The sequence below is a fragment of the Prionailurus viverrinus genome, chromosome B1, assembly GCF_022837055.1.
Source record: "Prionailurus viverrinus isolate Anna chromosome B1, UM_Priviv_1.0, whole genome shotgun sequence".
Lineage (NCBI taxonomy): Eukaryota > Metazoa > Chordata > Mammalia > Carnivora > Felidae > Prionailurus > Prionailurus viverrinus.
The window spans coordinates 43,412,677-43,432,982 of NC_062564.1; the positions used below are offsets into that span (position 1 = coordinate 43,412,677).

The 20,306-nt window shown below is 35.6% G+C and overlaps 1 protein-coding gene across 7 annotated transcripts in view; it reads right to left on the minus strand.

Annotated features, from left to right (window-relative positions):
• LOC125164624 (disintegrin and metalloproteinase domain-containing protein 5-like) overlaps positions 1–20,306 on the minus strand; it is a 132,100-nt gene that overhangs the window by 78,527 nt on the left and 33,267 nt on the right. For all 7 annotated transcript variants that reach the window (XM_047857456.1, XM_047857455.1, XM_047857459.1 and 4 more), the window contains 4 exons: positions 13,082–13,153; positions 12,851–12,900; positions 6,757–6,870; positions 5,935–6,016 (listed from right to left, as the gene is read on the minus strand). In XM_047857456.1, coding sequence (XP_047713412.1) covers positions 5,935–6,016; positions 6,757–6,870; positions 12,851–12,900; positions 13,082–13,153 — 318 coding nt within the window. The remainder of the gene's footprint in view (positions 1–5,934; positions 6,017–6,756; positions 6,871–12,850; positions 12,901–13,081; positions 13,154–20,306) is intronic.

Below are 20,306 nucleotides of genomic sequence, written 5' to 3' on the forward strand. Positions count from 1 at the left end.
CACTAAAATAGAAAATTATGGGGCCAATATCCCTAATTAATATGGATGCAAAATTTTCTAACAAGATAATAGCAAATCATATCCAACAGTACATTAAAAGAATTACACACCACAATCAAATGGGATTTAGTTGTGGTCTGCAAGAGTGGTTCAATATTTCCAAATTAATCAACGTGATACACCACATTAATAAAGAAAGAATAAGAACCATATGATCCTTCAATAGATTCAAAAAAGAATTTGACAGAATGCAGCATCCATTCTTCATAAAAACCCTCAACAAAATAGGGATACAGGGAACATACCTCAATATCATTAAAGCCATATACAAAAAACCCACAGCTAACATCATCCTCAATGGGGAAAACCTGAGAACTCTTCCTCTATGGTCAGGAACAAACCTGATATCCACTCTCACCACTGTTACCTAACATAGTACTGGAAGTCAGCAATCAGACAAAAAAAAGAAATAAAAGGCATTAAAATCAGCAAGGAAGAAATCAAACTTTCACTATTTGTAGATGACATGATACTCTATATAGAAAACCCAAAAGAATCCACTAGAAAATGTCTAGAACCAAAACATAAGTTCAACCAAATCACAGGATACAAAATCAACATACCAAAACTGTTGCACTTCTATACACCACTAATGAAACAGAAGAAAGAAATCAAAGAATCAATCCCATTTATACTTGCACCAAAAACCATAAGATACCTAGGAATAAACCTAACCAAAGAGGTAAAGATCTGTCCTCTGAAGAATATAGAACACTGATGAAAGAAACTGAAGATGGCACAGAGAAATGATAAAACATCCCATGCTCATGGATTGGAAGAACAAATATTGTTAAAATGTCTATACTACCCAAGGCAATGTACACATGTATTGCAATCCCTATCAAAATACCAATAGCATTTTTCACAGAGCTAAAAAAAATAAACCTAAAATTTGTATGAAATCACAAAAGATCCCAAAGAACTAAAGCAATCTTGGAAAGGAAAAGCAAAGCTGGAACATCACAACTCCTGACTTCAAGCACAAAGCTGTACTCATCAAGACAGTATGGTACTGGCACAAAAACAAACATGTAGATCCATGGAATAGAATAAAACCCTGAAATGAAACCACAACCCTATGGTCAATTAATCTTCAACAAAGCAGGCAAGAATATCCAATGGAAAAAAGACAGTGTTTTCAACAAATGGTGTTGGGAAAACTGGACAGCGACATGCAGAAGAATGAACCTGGACCACTTTCTTACACCATACACAAAAATAAACTCAAAATGGATGAAAGACCTAAATGTGAGATAGGAAATCATCAAAATCCTAGAAGAAAACACAGGCAGCATCCTCTTTGACCTCAGCTCTAACAACTTCTAGTATGTAGTAAGATACATCTCCAGAGGCAAGGGAAACAAAAGCAAAAATGAACTATTGGGACCTCATCAAGATAAAAAAAAAAAAAGAAATCTTCTGCATATTAAAGAAAATAATCAATAAAACTAAAAGGCGATCCATGGAATGGGAGAAGATATTTGTAAATGACACATCTGATAAGGGGTTAGTATATATGATGAGATACCACCTCATACCTGTCAGAATATCTAAAATTAACAATACAAGAAAGAACAAATGTTGGCAAAGATGTAGGAAAAGGGGAACCCTCTTACACTGTTGGTGGTAATGCAAACTGGTGCAGTCCTTCTGGAGAACAGTACGGAGGTTTCTCAAAAAGTTAAAAATAGAACTACCCTATGACCCAGCAATTGTACTACTAGGAATTTACCCAAATGATACAAAAATAGTGATTCACAAGGACACATGCACCCCAACGTTTATAGCATCATTATCAACAATAGCCAAATTAGTAAAAGAGCACAAATGTCTATCAACTGATGAATGGATAAAAAAGATGTGGTATATATTTACACAATGGAATACTACTCGGTGATCAAAAAGAATGAAAATTTGCCATTTGCAACGACATGGATGGATCTAGAGTGTATTATGCTAAGCGAAATAAGTCAGTCAAAGCAAGACAAAGACCATAAGAGAGCCTTAACCAAGGACAAAAAACAGAGTTGCTGGAGGGGAGATGGGTAGGGAATGGGCTAAATGGGTGGTGGGTATTAAGGAGGTCGTCTGTTGTGGTGAGCACTGGGTGTTATCTGTAAGTGATGGTTCACTAAATTCTACTCCTAAACAAATATTATACTATATGTTAGCCAACTAGAATTAGATAAAAACTGAAACAAAAAAACATAAGTACCAAAAAGAAAAAGTTGTCTATGAATCAAGAATTCAGCTTTCACCATACACTGTATCTGCCAGCACCTTGATGTTAGACTTTCTTGCATCCAGAATTGTGACAATATTGGTTGTTTAAGCTCTCCCTCAAAAAAGAGCAATGGTGGAAGCATCAAACTTACTGTTTTCAAACTATATGGTAAACCTATAGTAATCAAAAAGTGTTAGTGCCATAAAAACAGACTCAAAGACCAGTGGAACAGAACAGATAGCCCAGAAATAAACCCTTCCATGTATATGGTCAACTAATATTTATCAAGGGAGCTGAGAACACTCACTTGAGAAAAGATAGTCTCCTCAGTAAATTATGTTGGGAAAACTGGATATTCACATGCAAATAACAAAACTGGACCTCTATCTCACACTACTTCCTAAAATTACCTGAAAATGAACTAAATACTTAAACGTAAGAAGTGAAATCATAAAACTCCTATAAGAAAGCATAGTGAAAAATCTCCTTGACATTGGTCTACACAATGATTTTATGGATATAACACAAAACCACAAAAGCAAAAATAAGTAGTACTTATTTAACATAAAAGGTTCTGCACAGCAAAATACCAATCAATAGAATGAAAAGGCAACCTAGATATTGGGAAAAATATTTTCAAACTATAGATTTGATAAGCGGTTAATATTCAAAATATATTAGGAACACATACAGCTCACTACCAAAACCCAAATAATCTGATTAAGAAATGGTCTAAGAACCTGAATAGACATGTCTCCAAAGAGGATATTCAAATGGCCAACAGGTACGTGAAAAGGTACATGGTCAGCATCACTAATCATCCGGGAATTACAAATCAAAACCACAAGAGATATCACCTCACACCTAATAGAATCACTATTATCTAAAAGAAAATAGATAATAAATGCTGGTGGAAAAAATGGAACCCTTGTACACTGCTGATGTACATGGGTACCACCACTATGGAAAACAGTGAGGAGATTCCTGAAAAAAGTAAAAATAGGTCTATCATATGAATCATAAATTCCACTTCTAGGTATATATCTGGAAAAAATAAAACCCTTTGCCTCAAGGAGACATTTTTACCCCACGTTCACTGCAGCCCTATTCACAATAGTCAAGACATAATAACAACCTAAGTGTCCACTGATAGATGAATGGATAAATAAATTGTGATATATATTCATATATACATAATATTCAGTCATAAAAAAGGAGGAAATCCTGCCATTTGTGACAACATGTATGAATCTTGAGAGCATTATGTTAAGTGAAATAAGACAGAGAAAGACAAATATTGTATGATCTCCTCATATGTGGAGTCTAACACAACCAAAATCCTAGAAATAGAGAACAGAGTGGTGGTTTCTAGGGGCAGGAATAAGTGCCAATGGTTAAATAGTACAAACTTCTAGTTTCTGAAGATGCAATGTACAGCATAGTGACTATAATTAACAGTACTGTATTGTACATTTGCAAGTTGCCAATAGAGTAGATCTTAAAGGTTCTTACCACACACACACACACACACACACACACACACACAAGGCAATTATGTGAGATGTGATGGATATGTTCACTAACCTAACTGTGGAAAACATTTCACAACATAGACATATAAAAAATCATTATGCTGTACATCTTAAACAATGATATATGCAAAATTATATTTCATTAAAGCTGGAAAAAATAATGGATCTCCTATATAAATTCATCAAGGCCATATGTAAAAAATATATATAAATAGACCACATATATATACACTAGCAGTGAAAAATTGGAAGATAAATTTAAACAATACCAGTTGCAACAGCATCAGAACATATAAAATCTCTATGAATAAATTTAGCAGATGTATGAAATCTCCACAGAGAATTTTTAAGGACATCAATAATGGAGACATAAACCATGTTAGTGGATGGGAAGATCCAATGTTGATAATATGTCATTTCCTCTAATTCATTCATAAATTATACACCATCCCAATCAAAATCTAAGCCTGTGTGTGTGTGTGCATGTGTGTGTGTGTGTGTAACTAGAAAAGCTGGTTTTAAAATCTATATGAGAACGCAAAGTTATGTACAATGTAGTACTGACAAAGAACAAAGTCAGAGGACTTAAACTACCGTGATTTCAAGACATAAAGCCACAATATTCAAGGAAGTAATTTTTAATTTTAAAAAAACTTCTGGAATATTATGATTGGTAGCTATCTTTTTGAAATCTAATCTTCAAACTCTTTTTTGTTGGCACAATCAGAAATAATTTATTTTTATATTTATATTTTAATGTTATACTGATATTTTAATAGCATTCTTGCTTAACTCATGTATTCACCTTTTTATTTACAAATTCCTATTATAAAAATTCCAATCAAAACTAAAGTCTTAAAGAATGCCTCAGAAAAACATACATACTAACCACTTATACTCAATAATTATCGTCTGCTTTATTTGCTTCACACACACACACACACACACACACACACACACACGATCTAAAAATTAGTCTTCAGCAATGAAACATTGTTTTCAAAGGAGAATTAACAACAACAATGAAGACCTGGACAATTTCTGATGGTCTTTCCTCAAGTTTTCACTGAGAGAAAACCAAAATGAGGCACTAAGAATAAACACAAATCCTTATGAAATGTATGATTGTTCTCTACCCATAGTAACAACCCCACAACTGTTATTGGATTTATCTAATCAATCAATATGTACTTTATGGGAATAATAACAAGTGAAGAACTGATTTTAATTTTTAAATGTTTTATTTATTTTTGAGACCGACAGAGAGAGAGAGAGAGAGAGAGAGAGAGAGAGAGAGAGAGAGAATCTGAAGCAGGCTCCACGCTCCAGGCTCTAGGCTCAGGGCTGTCAGCACAGCCCACAGACATGAGACTGGAACTCACAGACCGTGAGATCGTGACCTGAGTCGAAGTCGGACGCTCAACCGACTGAGCCACCCAGGCGCCCTAGAACTGATTTTAAATATCTGTCAATAGCAATTTGCTTCATTTTACTTGCTACTAAAACACAACCAATTGTGCAAACGGATCAGTAAAAAAAAAAATCTTGGCGCAGACTTCTGAAGTACTTTTAGTTCCCTTCCCCATTTTTTATATAACTTGTAAAAGGAATATAATTCTGTAGTAGGAGATCATTTTTACTTTGCCAAAAAACAATAGTTATGAACATTTGATGGCTGTTTCTTCCTCCAACAGTCTGCTCATCCCAAACATAATAAAGAATTGAATGCAATAAAAGTTACGTTAAAATAAAAAAAAGTCATGTAATAAAAAAGCACATGAATTTACACCAATTATTAATGTTGTAAGAAGCTGATATGTTTAATAATTAACATTAAAATTACATTGGTTATATAATAAATATTGATACAAGCATGCCACTGTTCAAAACAATTAAACTTTTACTTAGTCAAATATGTTTTTTAAAAATAATATGGCATTGTGATCAGTTTAATTTAAAGTTGTGTTTTTAAAACCAATTATATAGTTTAGTATTAATGCTCCAATTTAGCAATATAAAAACTATTAAAGGATGATTAAACTAATATACTTATTCATTTAAAATATTTAGAAAATTTTAAAACATGAAAATATGAGGATTTGGAAAATAATTACATACCAGAGCAACTCCTACAGCATAATTCTTATTACATATTTTCCCAGGAAATGTGGCTCCTATAAAAGTAGGATGTTTCTTGAAGCTAAAAAATAATAATTTTCCTCAGAATTGCATTTAAGAATGGTATTATTAATGATAATCATTTTCATAGCAACAATTATTAAACAATTACTATGTCCTAAGCACTATGCTACTCTGAATTAAACTATTTAAATATATGTTTTTCAAATCAATGTTAAGAATATTTAGATATTTTGTAAATTGTAAATTTAATAAACTTCCAGAAGTGTAATAAGGATAAGGCCTAATAGCTTATGCAAAAGGCTACTGCACTAACGTTTATAGTTTTTATTCTGGTTTCCTGTACATTCAGTTTTCTGTGATCTCCTTATTCACTTATCCATTAAAGATGCATAGATTTTTCTGTGCATTAGATTCTAGAGCATGTATAAATTCTATATATTGATGTTATTTAAAAAACAAATGGAGACAAAAATGTAGAGAGAGCAAGTAGTATAACAAGGAAAGCCAAAGAAATTATATCACTCATCATTAACCTTCTTTAGTTATTTCAGTATTTTCATGTAATTTTACTTTTATCAGGTCATTTTATGTCAGTTGATAAAAGTTTTTAAGTCTTGCCTCACACTAGCTCCTTGAAAACAAGGACTTCTAAATTTACATGTTTTTCCCATCCCATGGTGTCTATCAAATTTATCGGACAGAGTATATATTCATTAAATGCTTATTTTCATAATTAACATATGAAATCATTTTGGGTTATTCGTTTAATGCTATACAAAAATGGAATACTATACTCACGCAAATAAGTATGCAGTCTGATGAGGTTGGGAGACATGTTTGTATTTCCATTCTAAAAATCTAGATAATATAATATTAGGATTCCCTGTAGTAGAAATTTTGTTTTTATTTGACCAGATTTCTTTTTTTTTTTTTTTTTTTTTTTTTTTTTTTTTTTTTTTTTTTTTTTTATGAAATTTATTGACAAATTGGTTTCCATACAACACCCAGTGCTCATCCCAAAAGGTGCCCTCCTCAATACCCATCACCCACCCTCTCCTCCCTCCCACCCCCCATCAACCCTCAGTTTGTTCTCAGTTTTTAAGTCTCTTATGCTTTGGCTCTCTCCCATTCTAACCTCTTTTTTTTTTTTTTTTCCTTCCCCTCCCCCATGGGTTCCTGTGAAGTTTCTCAGGATCCACATAAGAGTGAAACCATATGGTATCTGTCTTTCTCTGTATGGCTTATTTCACTTAGCATCACACTCTCCAGTTCCATCCACGTTGCTACGAAAGGCCATATTTCATTTTTTCTCATTGCCACGTAATATTCCATTGTGTATATAAACCACAATTTCTTTATCCATTCATCAGTTGATGGACATTTAGGCTCTTTCCATAATTTGGCTATTGTTGAGAGTGCTGCTATGAACATTGGGGTACACGTGGCCCTATGCATCAGCGCTCCTGTATCCCTTGGATAAATTCCTAGCAGTGCTATTGCTGGGTCATAGGGTAGGTCTATTTTTAATTTTCTGAGGAACCTCCACACTGCTTTCCAGAGCGGCTGCACCAATTTGCATTCCCACCAACAGTGCAAGAGGGTTCCCGTTTCTCCACATCCTCTCCAGCATCTATAGTCTCCGGATTTGTTCATTTTGGCCACTCTGACTGGCGTGAGGTGATACCTGAGTGTGGTTTTGATTTGTATTTCCCTGATAAGGAGCGACGCTGAACATCTTTTCATGTGCCTGTTGGCCATCCGGATGTCTTCTTTAGAGAAGTGTCTATTCATGTTTTCTGCCCATTTCTTCACTGGGTTATTTGTTTTTCGGGTGTGGAGTTTGGTGAGCTCTTTATAGATTTTGGAGACTAGCCCTTTGTCCGATATGTCATTTGCGAATATCTTTTCCCATTCCGTTGGTTGCCTTTTAGTTTTGTTGGTTGTTTCCTTGGCTGTGCAGAAGCTTTTTATCTTCATAAGGTCCCAGTAATTCACTTTTGCTTTTAATTCCCTTGCCTTTGGGGATGTGTCCAGTAAGAGATTGCTACGGCTGAGGTCAGAGAGGTCTTTTCCTGCTTTCTCCTCTAAGGTTTTGATGGTTTCCTGTCTCACATTTAGGTCCTTTATCCATTTTGAGTTTATTTTTGTGAATGGTGTGAGAAAGTGGTCTAGTTTCAACCTTCTGCATGTTGCTGTCCAGTTCTCCCAGCACCATTTGTTAAAGAGGCTGTCTTTTTTCCATTGGATGTTCTTTCCTGCTTTGTCAAAGATGAGTTGGCCATACGTTTGTGGGTCTAGTTCTGGGGTTTCTATTCTATTCCATTGGTCTATGTGTCTGTTTTGGTGCCAATACCATGCTGTCTTGATGATGACAGCTTTGTAGTAGAGGCTAAAGTCTGGGATTGTGATGCCTCCTGCTTTGGTCTTCTTCTTCAAAATTCCTTTGGCTATTCGGGGCCTTTTGTGGTTCCATATGAATTTTAGGATTGCTTGTTCTAGTTTCAAGAAGAATGCTGGTGCAATTTTGATTGGGATTGCATTGAATGTGTAGATAGCTTTGGGTAGTATTGACATTTTGACAATATTTATTTTTCCAATCCATGAGCAGGGAATGTCTTTCCATTTCTTTAAATCTTCTTCAATTTCCTTCATAAGCTTTCTATAATTTTCAGCATACAGATCCTTTACATCTTTGGTTAGATTTATTCCTAGGTATTTTATGCTTCTTGGTGCAATTGTGAATGGGATCAGTTTCTTTATTTGTCTTTCTGTTGCTTCATTGTTAGTGTATAAGAATGCAACTGATTTCTGTACATTGATTTTGTAGCCTGCAACTTTGCTGAATTCCTGTATCAGTTCTAGCAGACTTTTGGTGGAGTCTATCGGATTTTCCATGTATAATATCATGTCATCTGCAAAAAGCGAAAGCTTGACTTCATCTTTGCCAATTTTGATGCCTTTGATTTCCTTTTGTTGTCTGATTGCTGATGCTAGAACTTCCAGCACTATGTTAAACAGCAGCGGTGAGAGTGGGCATCCTTGTCGTGTTCCTGATCTCAGGGAAAAAGCTCTCAGTTTTTCCCCGTTGAGGATGATGTTAGCTGTGGGCTTTTCATAAATGGCTTTTATGATCTTTAAGTATGTTCCTTCTATCCCGACTTTCTCAAGGGTTTTTATTAAGAAAGGGTGCTGGATTTTGTCGAAGGCCTTTTCTGCATCGATTGACAGGATCATATGGTTCTTCTCTTTTTTTTTGTTAATGTGATGTATCACGTTGATTGATTTGCGAATGTTGAACCAGCCCTGCATCCCAGGAATGAATCCCACTTGATCATGGTGAATAATTCTTTTTATATGCCGTTGAATTCGATTTGCTAGTACCTTATTGAGAATTTTTGCATCCATATTCATCAGGGATATTGGCCTGTAGTTCTCTTTTTTTACTGGGTCTCTGTCTGGTTTAGGAATCAAAGTAATACTGGCTTCATAGAATGAGTCTGGAAGTTTTCCTTCCCTTTCTATTTCTTGGAATAGCTTGAGAAGGATAGGTATTATCTCTGCTTTAAACGTCTGGTAGAACTCCCCTGGGAAGCCATCTGGTCCTGGACTCTTATTTGTTGGGAGATTTTTGATAACCGATTCAATTTCTTCGCTGGTTATGGGTCTGTTCAAGCTTTCTATTTCCTCCTGATTGAGTTTTGGAAGAGTGTGGTTGTTCAGGAATTTGTCCATTTCTTCCAGGTTGTCCAGTTTGTTGGCATATAATTTTTCATAGTATTCCCTGATAATTGTTTGTATCTCTGAGGGATTGGTTGTAATAATTCCATTTTCATTCATGATTTTATCTATTTGGGTCATCTCCCTTTTCTTTTTGAGAAGCCTGGCTAGAGGTTTGTCAATTTTGTTTATTTTTTCAAAAAACCAACTCTTGGTTTCGTTGATCTGCTCTACAGTTTTTTTAGTTTCTATATTGTTTATTTCTGCCCTGATCTTTATTATTTCTCTTCTTCTGCTGGGCTTAGGCTGCCTTTGCTGTTCTGCTTCTAGTTCCTTTAGGTGTGCTGTTAGATTTTGTATTTGGGATTTTTCTTGTTTCTTGAGATAGGCCTGGATTGCAATGTATTTTCCTCTCAGGACTGCCTTTGCTGCGTCCCAAAGCGTTTGGATTGTTGTATTTTCATTTTCGTTTGTTTCCATATATTTTTTAATTTCTTCTCTAATTGCCTGGTTGACCCACTCATTCGTTAGTAGGGTGTTCTTTAACCTCCATGCTTTTGGAGGTTTTCCAGACTTTTTTCTGTGGTTGATTTCAAGCTTCATAGCATTGTGGTCTGAAAGTAAGCATGGTATAATTTCAATTCTTGTAAACTTATGAAGGGCTGTTTTGTGACCCAGTATATGATCTATCTTGGAGAATGTTCCATGTGCATTCGAGAAGAAAGTATATTCTGTTGCTTTGGGATGCAGAGTTCTAAATATATCTGTCAAGTCCATCTGATCCAATGTCTCATTCAGGGCCCTTGTTTCTTTATTGACCGTGTGTCTAGATGATCTATCCATTTGTGTAAGTGGTGCATTAAAGTCCCCTGCAATTACCACATTCTTATCAATAAGGTTGCTTATGTTTATGAGTAATTGTTTTATATATTTGGGGGCTCCGGTATTCGGTGCATAGACATTTATAATTGTTAGCTCTTCCTGATGGATAGACCCTGTAACTATTATATAATGTCCTTCTTCATCTCTTGTTACAGCCTTTAATTTAAAGTCTAGTTTGTCTGATATAAGTATGGCTACTCCAGCTTTCTTTTGGCTTCCAGTCGCATGATAAATAGTTCTCCATCCCCTCACTCTCAATCTAAAGGTGTCCTCAGGTCTAAAATGAGTCTCTTGTAGACAGCAAATAGATGGGTCTTGTTTTTTTATCCATTCTGATACCCTATGTCTTTTGGTTGGCGCATTTAATCCATTTACATTCAGTGTTATTATAGAAAGATACGGGTTTAGAGTCATTGTGATGTCTGTATGTTTTATGCTTGTAGTGATGTCTCTGGGACTTTGTCTCACAGGGTCCCCCTTAGGATCTCTTGTAGGGCTGGTTTAGTGGTGACAAATTCCTTCAGTTTTTGTTTGTTTGGGAAGACCTTTATCTCTCCTTCTATTCTAAATGACAGACTTGCTGGATAAAGGATTCTTGGCTGCATATTTTTTCTGTCTAGCACCCTGAAAATCTCGTGCCAATTCTTTCTGGCCTGCCAAGTTTCAAAAGAGAGATCAGTCACGAGTCTTATAGGTCTCCCTTTATATGTGAGGGCACGTTTACCCCTTGCTGCTTTCAGAATTTTCTCTTTATCCTTGTATTTTGCCAGTTTCACTATGATATGTCGTGCAGAAGATCGATTCAAGTTACGTCTGAAGGGAGTTCTCTGTGCCTCTTGGATTTCAATGCCTTTTTCCTTCCCCAGTTCAGGGAAGTTCTCAGCTATTATTTCTTCAAGTACCCCTTCAGCACCTTTCCCTCTCTCTTCCTCCTCTGGGATACCAATTATGCGTATATTATTTCTTTTTAGTGTATCACTTAATTCTCTAATTTTCCCCTCATACTCCTGGATTTTTTTATCTCTCTTTTTCTCAGCTTCCTCTTTTTCCATAACTTTATCTTCTAGTTCACCTATTCTCTCCTCTGCCTCTTCAAGCCGAGCTGTGGTGGTTTCCATTTTGTTATGCATTTCGTTTAAAGCGTTTTTCAGCTCCTCGTGACTGTTCCTTAGTCCCTTGATCTCTGTAGCAAGAGATTCTCTGCTGTCCTGTATACTGTTTTCAAGCCCAGCGATTAATTTTATGACTATTATTCTAAATTCACTTTCTGTTATATTATTTAAATCCTTTTTGATCAGCTCATTAGCTGTTGTTATTTCCTGGAGATTCTTCTGAGGGGAGTTCTTCCGCTTGGTCATTTTGGATAGTCCCTGGAGTGGTGCGGACCTGCAGGGCACTTCCCCTGTGCTGTAGTGTATAACTGGAGTTGGTGGGCGGGGCCGCAGTCAGACCTGATGTCTGTCCCCAGCCCACCGCTGGGGTCACGGTGAGACTGGTGTGTGCCTTCTCTTCCCCTCTCCTAGGGGCGGGATTCACTGTGGGGTGGTGTGGCTCGTCTGGGCTACTTGCACCGTGCCAGGCTTGTGATGCTGGGGATCTGGCGTATTAGCTGGGGTGGGTAGGTAAGGTGCTCGGGGGCAGGAGGGGCAGGCTTAGATCGCTTCTCCTTAGGTGATCCACTTCAGGAGGGGCCCTGTGGCAGCGGGAGGGAGTCAGATCCGCTGCCGGAGGTTTGGCTCCGCCGAAGCGCAGAGTTGGGTGTTTGTGCGGAGCGAGCAAGTTCCCCGGCAGGAACAGGTTCTCTTTGGGATTTCGGCTGGGGGATGGGCGGGGGAGATGGCGCTGGCGAGCGCCTTTGTTCCCCACCAAACTGAGCTCTGTTGTCAGGGGGCTCAGCAGCTCTCCCTCCCTTTGTCCTCCAGCCTTCCCGCTTTCCGAGCAGAGCTGTTAACTTATGACCTCCCAGACGCTAAGTCGCGCTTGTTGTGGGAACACAGTCCGTCAGGCCCCTCCGCTTTTGCAAGCCAGACTCGGTGGCTGTGCTTGGCCGGCGAGCCGCCCCTCCGCCCCGGCTCCCTCCCGCCAGTCCGTGGAGCTCGCACCGCCTCGCCGCCCTTCCTACCCTCTTCCGTGGGCCTCTCGTCTGCGTTTGGCTCCGGCGACTCCGTTCTGCTAATCCTCTGGCGGTTTTCTGGGTTATTTAGGCAGATGTAGATGGAATCTAAGTGATCAGCAGGACGTGCGGTGAGCCCAGCGTCCTCCTAAGCCGCCATCTTGCCGCCGACCTTTTGACCAGATTTCTATAGAAGATATTACAACAGTCAGTTTTAACTGTGAAAGTATCTAAAAAAATAATAATAATAAATTTTAATTAAATTATATTAAACTTTCATAAAAATGCATATGACATTTAATGCAGTATTTTGATTATAGGAACTTCAACAGTACAACAAAATATTATACACATCAATTCATATTACCTACACTTTTACAAAATATATAAACAAAATACATAAAAACTTACAGTGTTAACAAAGCCAATTATCTGAATAATCTTCTGTGTTACAACCTTTATATCAGAGCCCATGTAATCAAACTGAAAAAGATAAATTATTTTTAAAAACTAGTGGATGCCATCAAGAAAATATCGCATACCTTTCACCTATACCATGTGCTATATTCAAAAGTAGCCACAGGACTATATTCTAGTTGAAATCTAGGAAATCAATATATATAAAATATATAATTAAATAAAATAATTTATAACTTAATGTATATAATAAGTAAATAAAAATATTTAATAACATGACTTTAATGTTTAATGCACTCAACTTGTGGCATTATTTATTATTTATGAAAATTTAATCATAAGTTTTTGATGTGGTATTTTAAAATGTACTTATTCTAAAATAATAACATGTAATCACAAACCAAAACATATAAGCATGAAGAGGGGGAAAATACTTTTTTTGGAGGGGTAGGAGAGCCTTAATGAGAGGTTCATTTTTAAAGTGATTCTGGATAATGTGTTTGGAAATATTCTTTCTCATCACCAATAAGCTCTTTCTATGTCTAACTGCCTAAAAATGCCAAGACAATATTAAACAATGGTGATATCACCATTGTGAGCTTTGCTCTGGATTTTTCATTGGAAAACTTCATAAATTTCATCATTAGGTGGTATTCAGTTTATGAGTATTCTAGATCATGTTGAGAAAAAACTATTTATATATCTCCCTATTTACTAGAATTTTTATTAAAAATGGAGTTGAATTTTTATCAGCAGCATTTTGATAATGATTGATAATTACTTTTGTCTTCTGACCTATTGATGCAATGCATTTGATTAATATGTTACTTAACACTAAGCCATCATATTCCTTGATCAAAACATTACATTCTATTAATATGCTATTAAAATTAATACTGCTTTAATATGGACATGTTGCTCATGTGTTTTTATGTGTGTACACACTTTATCATAATGTAGCAAATGAATGTTGTTTAGTAATTATTATAGCACTACTTAAAATTAAGTTGTATGTTTTTCATATACCCTAAAATTGTAGTAGTATATGAACTATGTTTTCCCAAACACTTAAAAACTTTAAAACCTTTAAAACCTTTAAAACCTTTTAAAACCTTTAAAACCTTTAAAACCTTTAAAACTATCTATACCTAACACTGGCAACTGAATCTATTAAAATTCTTTTTTTTCCATATTTTTTGTGATACAACTTATATATAACATTATGTAAGTTTAAGGTGTACAACATGATGAATTTGACTTAAATTCGTATCTCCTTTGGAGAATTCATCAAATTTGCATTTGTTTGTTTTACTCTTCTCCAAGGCCATAGTTATATCATCTTGATCGTTTCTAAACCATGTTTTTTTTTCTTTTTGCTTAATAGCACTTTCTACCCATTTATTTTTGTTTTCAATAACCAGCTCTTAGATTTACTTATTTATTTTAATGTTCCTGTGGTTCAACTTATTAACTATTGTCTGCTTGCCTCACATTCCTCTTGCTTTACAGTTTTAGAACTTAAGTCTTGGTACAATTCTCTGTGGTAGCCATTCTCCCTCTTAACCAATATTCAGCTCTCTTCTCGTCCAGGAATGCTTCCTTTTTAAATATAAGCAGGCCAGTTCACTTTGGACAATGGAATGAGGACAAAAGTGATAAATGTCACTTCTGAGAGAAAGTATTTCCCTACTGTGGCTCATGTCTGTCTGGTCTGTTCTTCTATTGACTTAGAAAATGGGAGAAAAAAAACCATCAATGTAGAAATGCCAAAAAACCTAAACATTCTGGAATGCTGAGCCAACGCATGGAAGACAGCTGCCCAAAGAGCCACCCAGACCCATAGCTGATGTTGCATGAAAAAAAATAAACTGTGTTTAGCCATTAGGATTTTTTTTATCATAGTGCCACCAAGTTTGCCGTGACTGATACATATGCTCCAAAATTTTTAAATATTGTATGGAACTCATTAATTTCTAAATACCCTATATAGTTTTGTGTTTCCACCTTGAAAAAGTCACTTATGGTAGTATTTAAAATTTTTCATTCTATTATTATATCTCTTTTTATTCCTTATTGTTTTAGTGTATTATGATGGAGTTTTGGCGTATCAGCTTTTAGTTTTACAAAATTACTGGTGTTTTCCCTGTGACCTAGAAATGACTACCATTGAATGTATGTGTCATTCACTCATAAGGTACAAAGGTTTAGTGTTAAGTAAAGCTGGTTGATAAATAATTTGATCTTTGTATGTTAAAATTTTTTTCTATCTGTTAGAGGCTAAGAAAAATGCCTTAATGTGTTCCACTATAGTTTTGACATTTATTACTTTCTTCTGAATATTTGCAGAGGTTTTGTTTTTATAGTTTCTTCATAACTCGTCAATTAAGTATTCATCATTAGAAATGCTTTGTTAGGGGTGCCTAGATGGTTCAGTTCGTTAAGCATCTGACTTCAGCTCAGGTCATAATCTCATGGTTTGTGGGTTCAAGCCCCATGATGGGCTCTATGTTGACAACTTGGAGCCTGGAGCCTGCTTCGGATTCTGTGTGTGTGTCTCTCTCTCTCTCTGCCCCTCCTCCACTTGTGCTCCGTCTCTCTCTCTCAAAAGTAAATAAACATTAAAAAAATTTAAAAAAAAAGAAATTCCTCTTTAATTTGAATTATAGCTTTCAATATAAAATATCCTCATTCTTCTACTTTAAGTATCTTAAATTTTACTTTATCTGTTAGTAATACCATCTTCATTATCTTTTGACTGCCAATCCTGGCATATTTTTGATGGTCTTTTAAAAAATGTTCTATACATAAAAAATAATAAATAATAATAATGATGTTTTATACTTACAAAAAGCATTTAAAAAATGGGGTGCCTGGGTGGCTCAGTCAGTTAAGTCACCTTGACTCTTGATTTCAACTCAGGTCAGGATCTCACAGTTCATTGAATCGGGCCCTGCATCAAGCTCTGCACTGGCAGCATGGAGCCTGCTTGGGATTCTCTCTCTCTCTCCTTCTCTCTCTGCCCCTTCCCTGCTCTCTCTCTCTCTCAAAAATAAATGAATAAAATTAAAACAATAAAACATTAAAAAAGTTTTATACCTAACACTTCCATTTTGTTTAAGCTGTCTCATAAATGTCACATAACCTGAGATTCTCTGTACTTTAAAAGGGATATTTATCACACTCACAATATTGTAATCAATAAAGCTGACCTATAATTTTCTTTTTATTATTCATGTCCTCATGGTATTTTCTTTTGACTCTTTCTATATTATCTGAGAATATTTTGAAGTTATACATTCAAGATTGTATATTCAGATATGTTTAAATATTGTAAAAAAAGTTTCTCCATTTTTATCAACTGCACTCACCTACATAAGAAGACCTCAACCCCTGTGAGGTGACAATAAAAAAATTTTAAGACTTATTAGGATTCAACTCTTTTTTTTGAAATGCTTAATATAAATTCTCACTAGGAATTTGCTGAATATGATTATGTAAATGATGAAACCCAATACCCTACCAAGTCATTAGAGGAAATACTGCATTTCTCTTTCTTTTTGACTTAGTGATAAAATCTGTGTAAATAATTTTCTTGAAATGAATGTTTGTTTGTTGTTACTCTACCCCAAAATTTTTAGGACAACTTTATTGAGGTATAATTTACATACAATAAAATTCAGTCATTCTAAGGAGTCATTAATTTTGATAATACCACTTACTTTTTATGGTGACAAAATTCGAACCTACAGAAAATTTAAAATTCAAAGACTACCCATTTATCCTTCACCTAGATTAATCTACTATTAATGTTGACACACTTCTTTATATATATTTTTATCATATGTGTCTATGGATGTGGGTCTGGGCATTCATTGTTCATTTTGCTAGACTATTTGATATTAAATTGCAAACACTTCAGCATGTAGTTCTTAAGAATAAGGATTTTCACCTGTGTGCAAGAAACTTAACATTAATTCAATAATATTAAATATATTGTATATATTTAATCTATATATCATATCTAATGATATTTAATATATAATGTTGAATACATAATATTCCCAGATAGTGAAGCCAATCTGTAGCCTTGCCCATTGCTGAGTACAGCTTCCATCCAACCCTGCCAACAATAAAACCTAACTAGAGTTCCCAGAAATCTTGGTAGCTCACTCTGCAGCCTCAATTACAGAGACACTTCAACGGAGAGCCTATCAAGTGCCTCTGCATCTACAGAGCCAAGATGATGGTCCTGTCCTCATTGGCCAAGGAGCTGAGGATGCAATTCTGTCTGATTTGATCCACAAAGAAAGAGCATTTATTTGAGGGCCTGTTCTGCAGCCAAAATCAGACATGAAAACTACTTCATAGACCTTCCCAAAGCCAAGTACAGCCTCCAGCCCATCTGAGCAGGAAACCTAATCAGAGTTCGAGGAATCTGTGTATCCCATCTTGCAACTCCAATTACAACACTCAAACAGAAAGCCCAGCTGGTAGTCCTGCCCATTTGCACAGGTAGGATGGTGGCCTGTCAGGCCAGGGATTTAGTACATAGTTCTGCTTAATTTGATTCCCAAGCATGAGACAGGCCAAAACTGTGTTCTCTATTGAGGATAGTACCAGGCATGGAAACTAATTCATATCTCAGCACACTGTGGAATACAACTTTATCCCACCCACCCAGGAACCTACCAGAGCACATAGGATGCTACATAGTGCATCCTACAGCCCTGCTTACAGTAGCACTTAAACAGAAAACATAGTCTGTGGCCTTCCACATCTGCAGAGCAAAACAAATAGTCCCATCTGGCCAGAGAATTCAGTGTGTAGTGCTGCCTAACTTGGGTCCACAAACATTAGCTGTGGAAGCCATGGGGCTTGTTCTGCTGCCACACCAGGACAAGAATGTAATTCATAACCCTGCCTACTGCTGAGTATGGACCTAGTCCTGAAGTCTTAGATTTCAGGAGTAGATAATCCAGGCAACTGCAGAACCTATCCTACAGCCTCACTTGGTCAAGGAACTAAGCCAGTATTCCTATCCAGCAGCACCTACCCTCAACCTCAGAGCTCAATCAGTAGTCTCACCCCAAAACTGACATTGATAGCAAACACCACCTGACCAAGGATGATACCAGCTGACACACCCAGAGTTCAATTTAAGCTGAATGGTAAATTACTATCTCTGCCAAACCAAGCCTGTAAAATCTAGAAAATAATACCACTTATTTAAATTGGCAGATACTGACATAAAGAATCAAGGATCATGAAAAATCAGGAAAACTTGACACCACCAAAGGAAACTAATAGAGCTCCAATTACTGACCACAATGAAATAGAGACCTAGAAACTGTCAGAGAATTTAGAGTAATCACCTTAAAGAAGTTAGTAAACCACAAGAACATAGAGACAATTAAAATTAAGAAAACAATGCATGAACAAAATGAAGATAGGCTCCTTTATTATTATATAATGAACTTCTTTGTCTATTTTTACCATTTTTAGTTTAAATTCTATTTTGTCTGATATAATGTTGATAACCCTGCTTGTGTTTTGGGTTACCATTAACTTCAAACTTCTTTTTCTATCTTTTCAGTAGGTCTATGTGTTTAAAGCTAAAGCAAGTTACTTGTATGCAGAATATCCTTGGATTTTTTTTTTTTAATCCATTGGGGCATTCTATGTCTTTTGATTGGAGAATTTAATCTACTTACATTTAAGGTAATTATTGATAGGTAAGGACTTACTACTGACCTCTTATTAATGGCAGTCTGGCTATTTTATAAATACACTGTTCCTTGCTTCTTATTCTCCTGTCTTCTTTTCTAATTTGATAACTTCTGGTATCAGTATGCTTTGACCTCTTTGTCATGTTCTTTTGTGTAACTACTACATGCTTTTCCCCTGCAGTTACCATGAAGTTAACATAAACTATGTAAAAATTTTAACATCCTATTTTAAACTGATAACACTTTGATTTTCATAAAATCCCTAAACTTTATACTTTTACTTCTCTCCTTTGAAGTTTAGGCTGTTGATGTTACACTTTACACATTTTTAATATTATGTATCCAATAAAAGCATTTTTGTTATAGTTATTTCTGATATGTTTGTTTTTCATTTTTAAACTAAACTGCTAGTGATTACACATCACCATTGGGAAATCTGACTTTGAGTATATATTTATCATTACCAGATATTTTTATATACTACCTTCATATGTTTTTATAATGCTACACTAATTAGTGTGCTTCCAATGATACTCAAAGAACTCTTTATCATTTCTTGTATGTCAGGTCTAGTCATGATACATTCCCTCAGCTTTTGTTTGTTTAAGAAAGTTTTTATCACTGCTTCATTTCTGAAGGACAAGGACAGCTTGTCCGGTCATAATATTCTTGGTTGACAGGGGTTTTTTTATAGGTTGCCTAGAAAAGACTTGTGTTAGACTTGAAAACACATACAGACTGAAAGTGAAGGGATGAAAAAGATATTCTATGCAGATGGAAGTGAAGAAAAAGCCAGGGTCACAATACTTATATCAGACAAAACAGGCATTAAAACAAAGACTAACAAAACACAAAGAAGGGTGTTACATAATGATAAAGGGTTCAATCCAACAGAAGGACATAACAATTGTAAATATCTGTGCACTCAAAATAGGAGCACCTAAATATATAAAGCAGTTATTAACAGACACAAGGGGAGAATTTTACAGTAATACAATAATAATAGGATTCTTGAACACCCCACTTACATCAATGGATAGATCATCCAGGTAAAAAATCAATAAGGGAACAGTGACTTTGAATGACATGTTTGACCATATAACCTACACATAGACATTAACAGATACATACAGAATATTTAATCCAAAACCAGCAAATACATACTTTTCAAGAGCACATGGAAAATTCTCCAGGATAAATCACATGTTAGGAAAAAAACCAAGTATTAATAAATTTAAGAAGACTAAAATTATACATAAAGTGTCATTTATGATCACAATGGCATAAAAGTGGAAATCAATTACAAGAAAAAACTGGAAAAACACAAAGGCATAGAGGCTTACTAAATTTCTAGGAAGTACCAAATGTTTCAATGAAGAAAACAAATAAGAAATTTTTTCAGGTTTGTCTATTCATTTGGAGAGACAGAGAGAGAAAGAGCACACAAGTAGGGAAAGGGGATGAGAGAGATGGAGAGAGAGAATCCAAAGCAG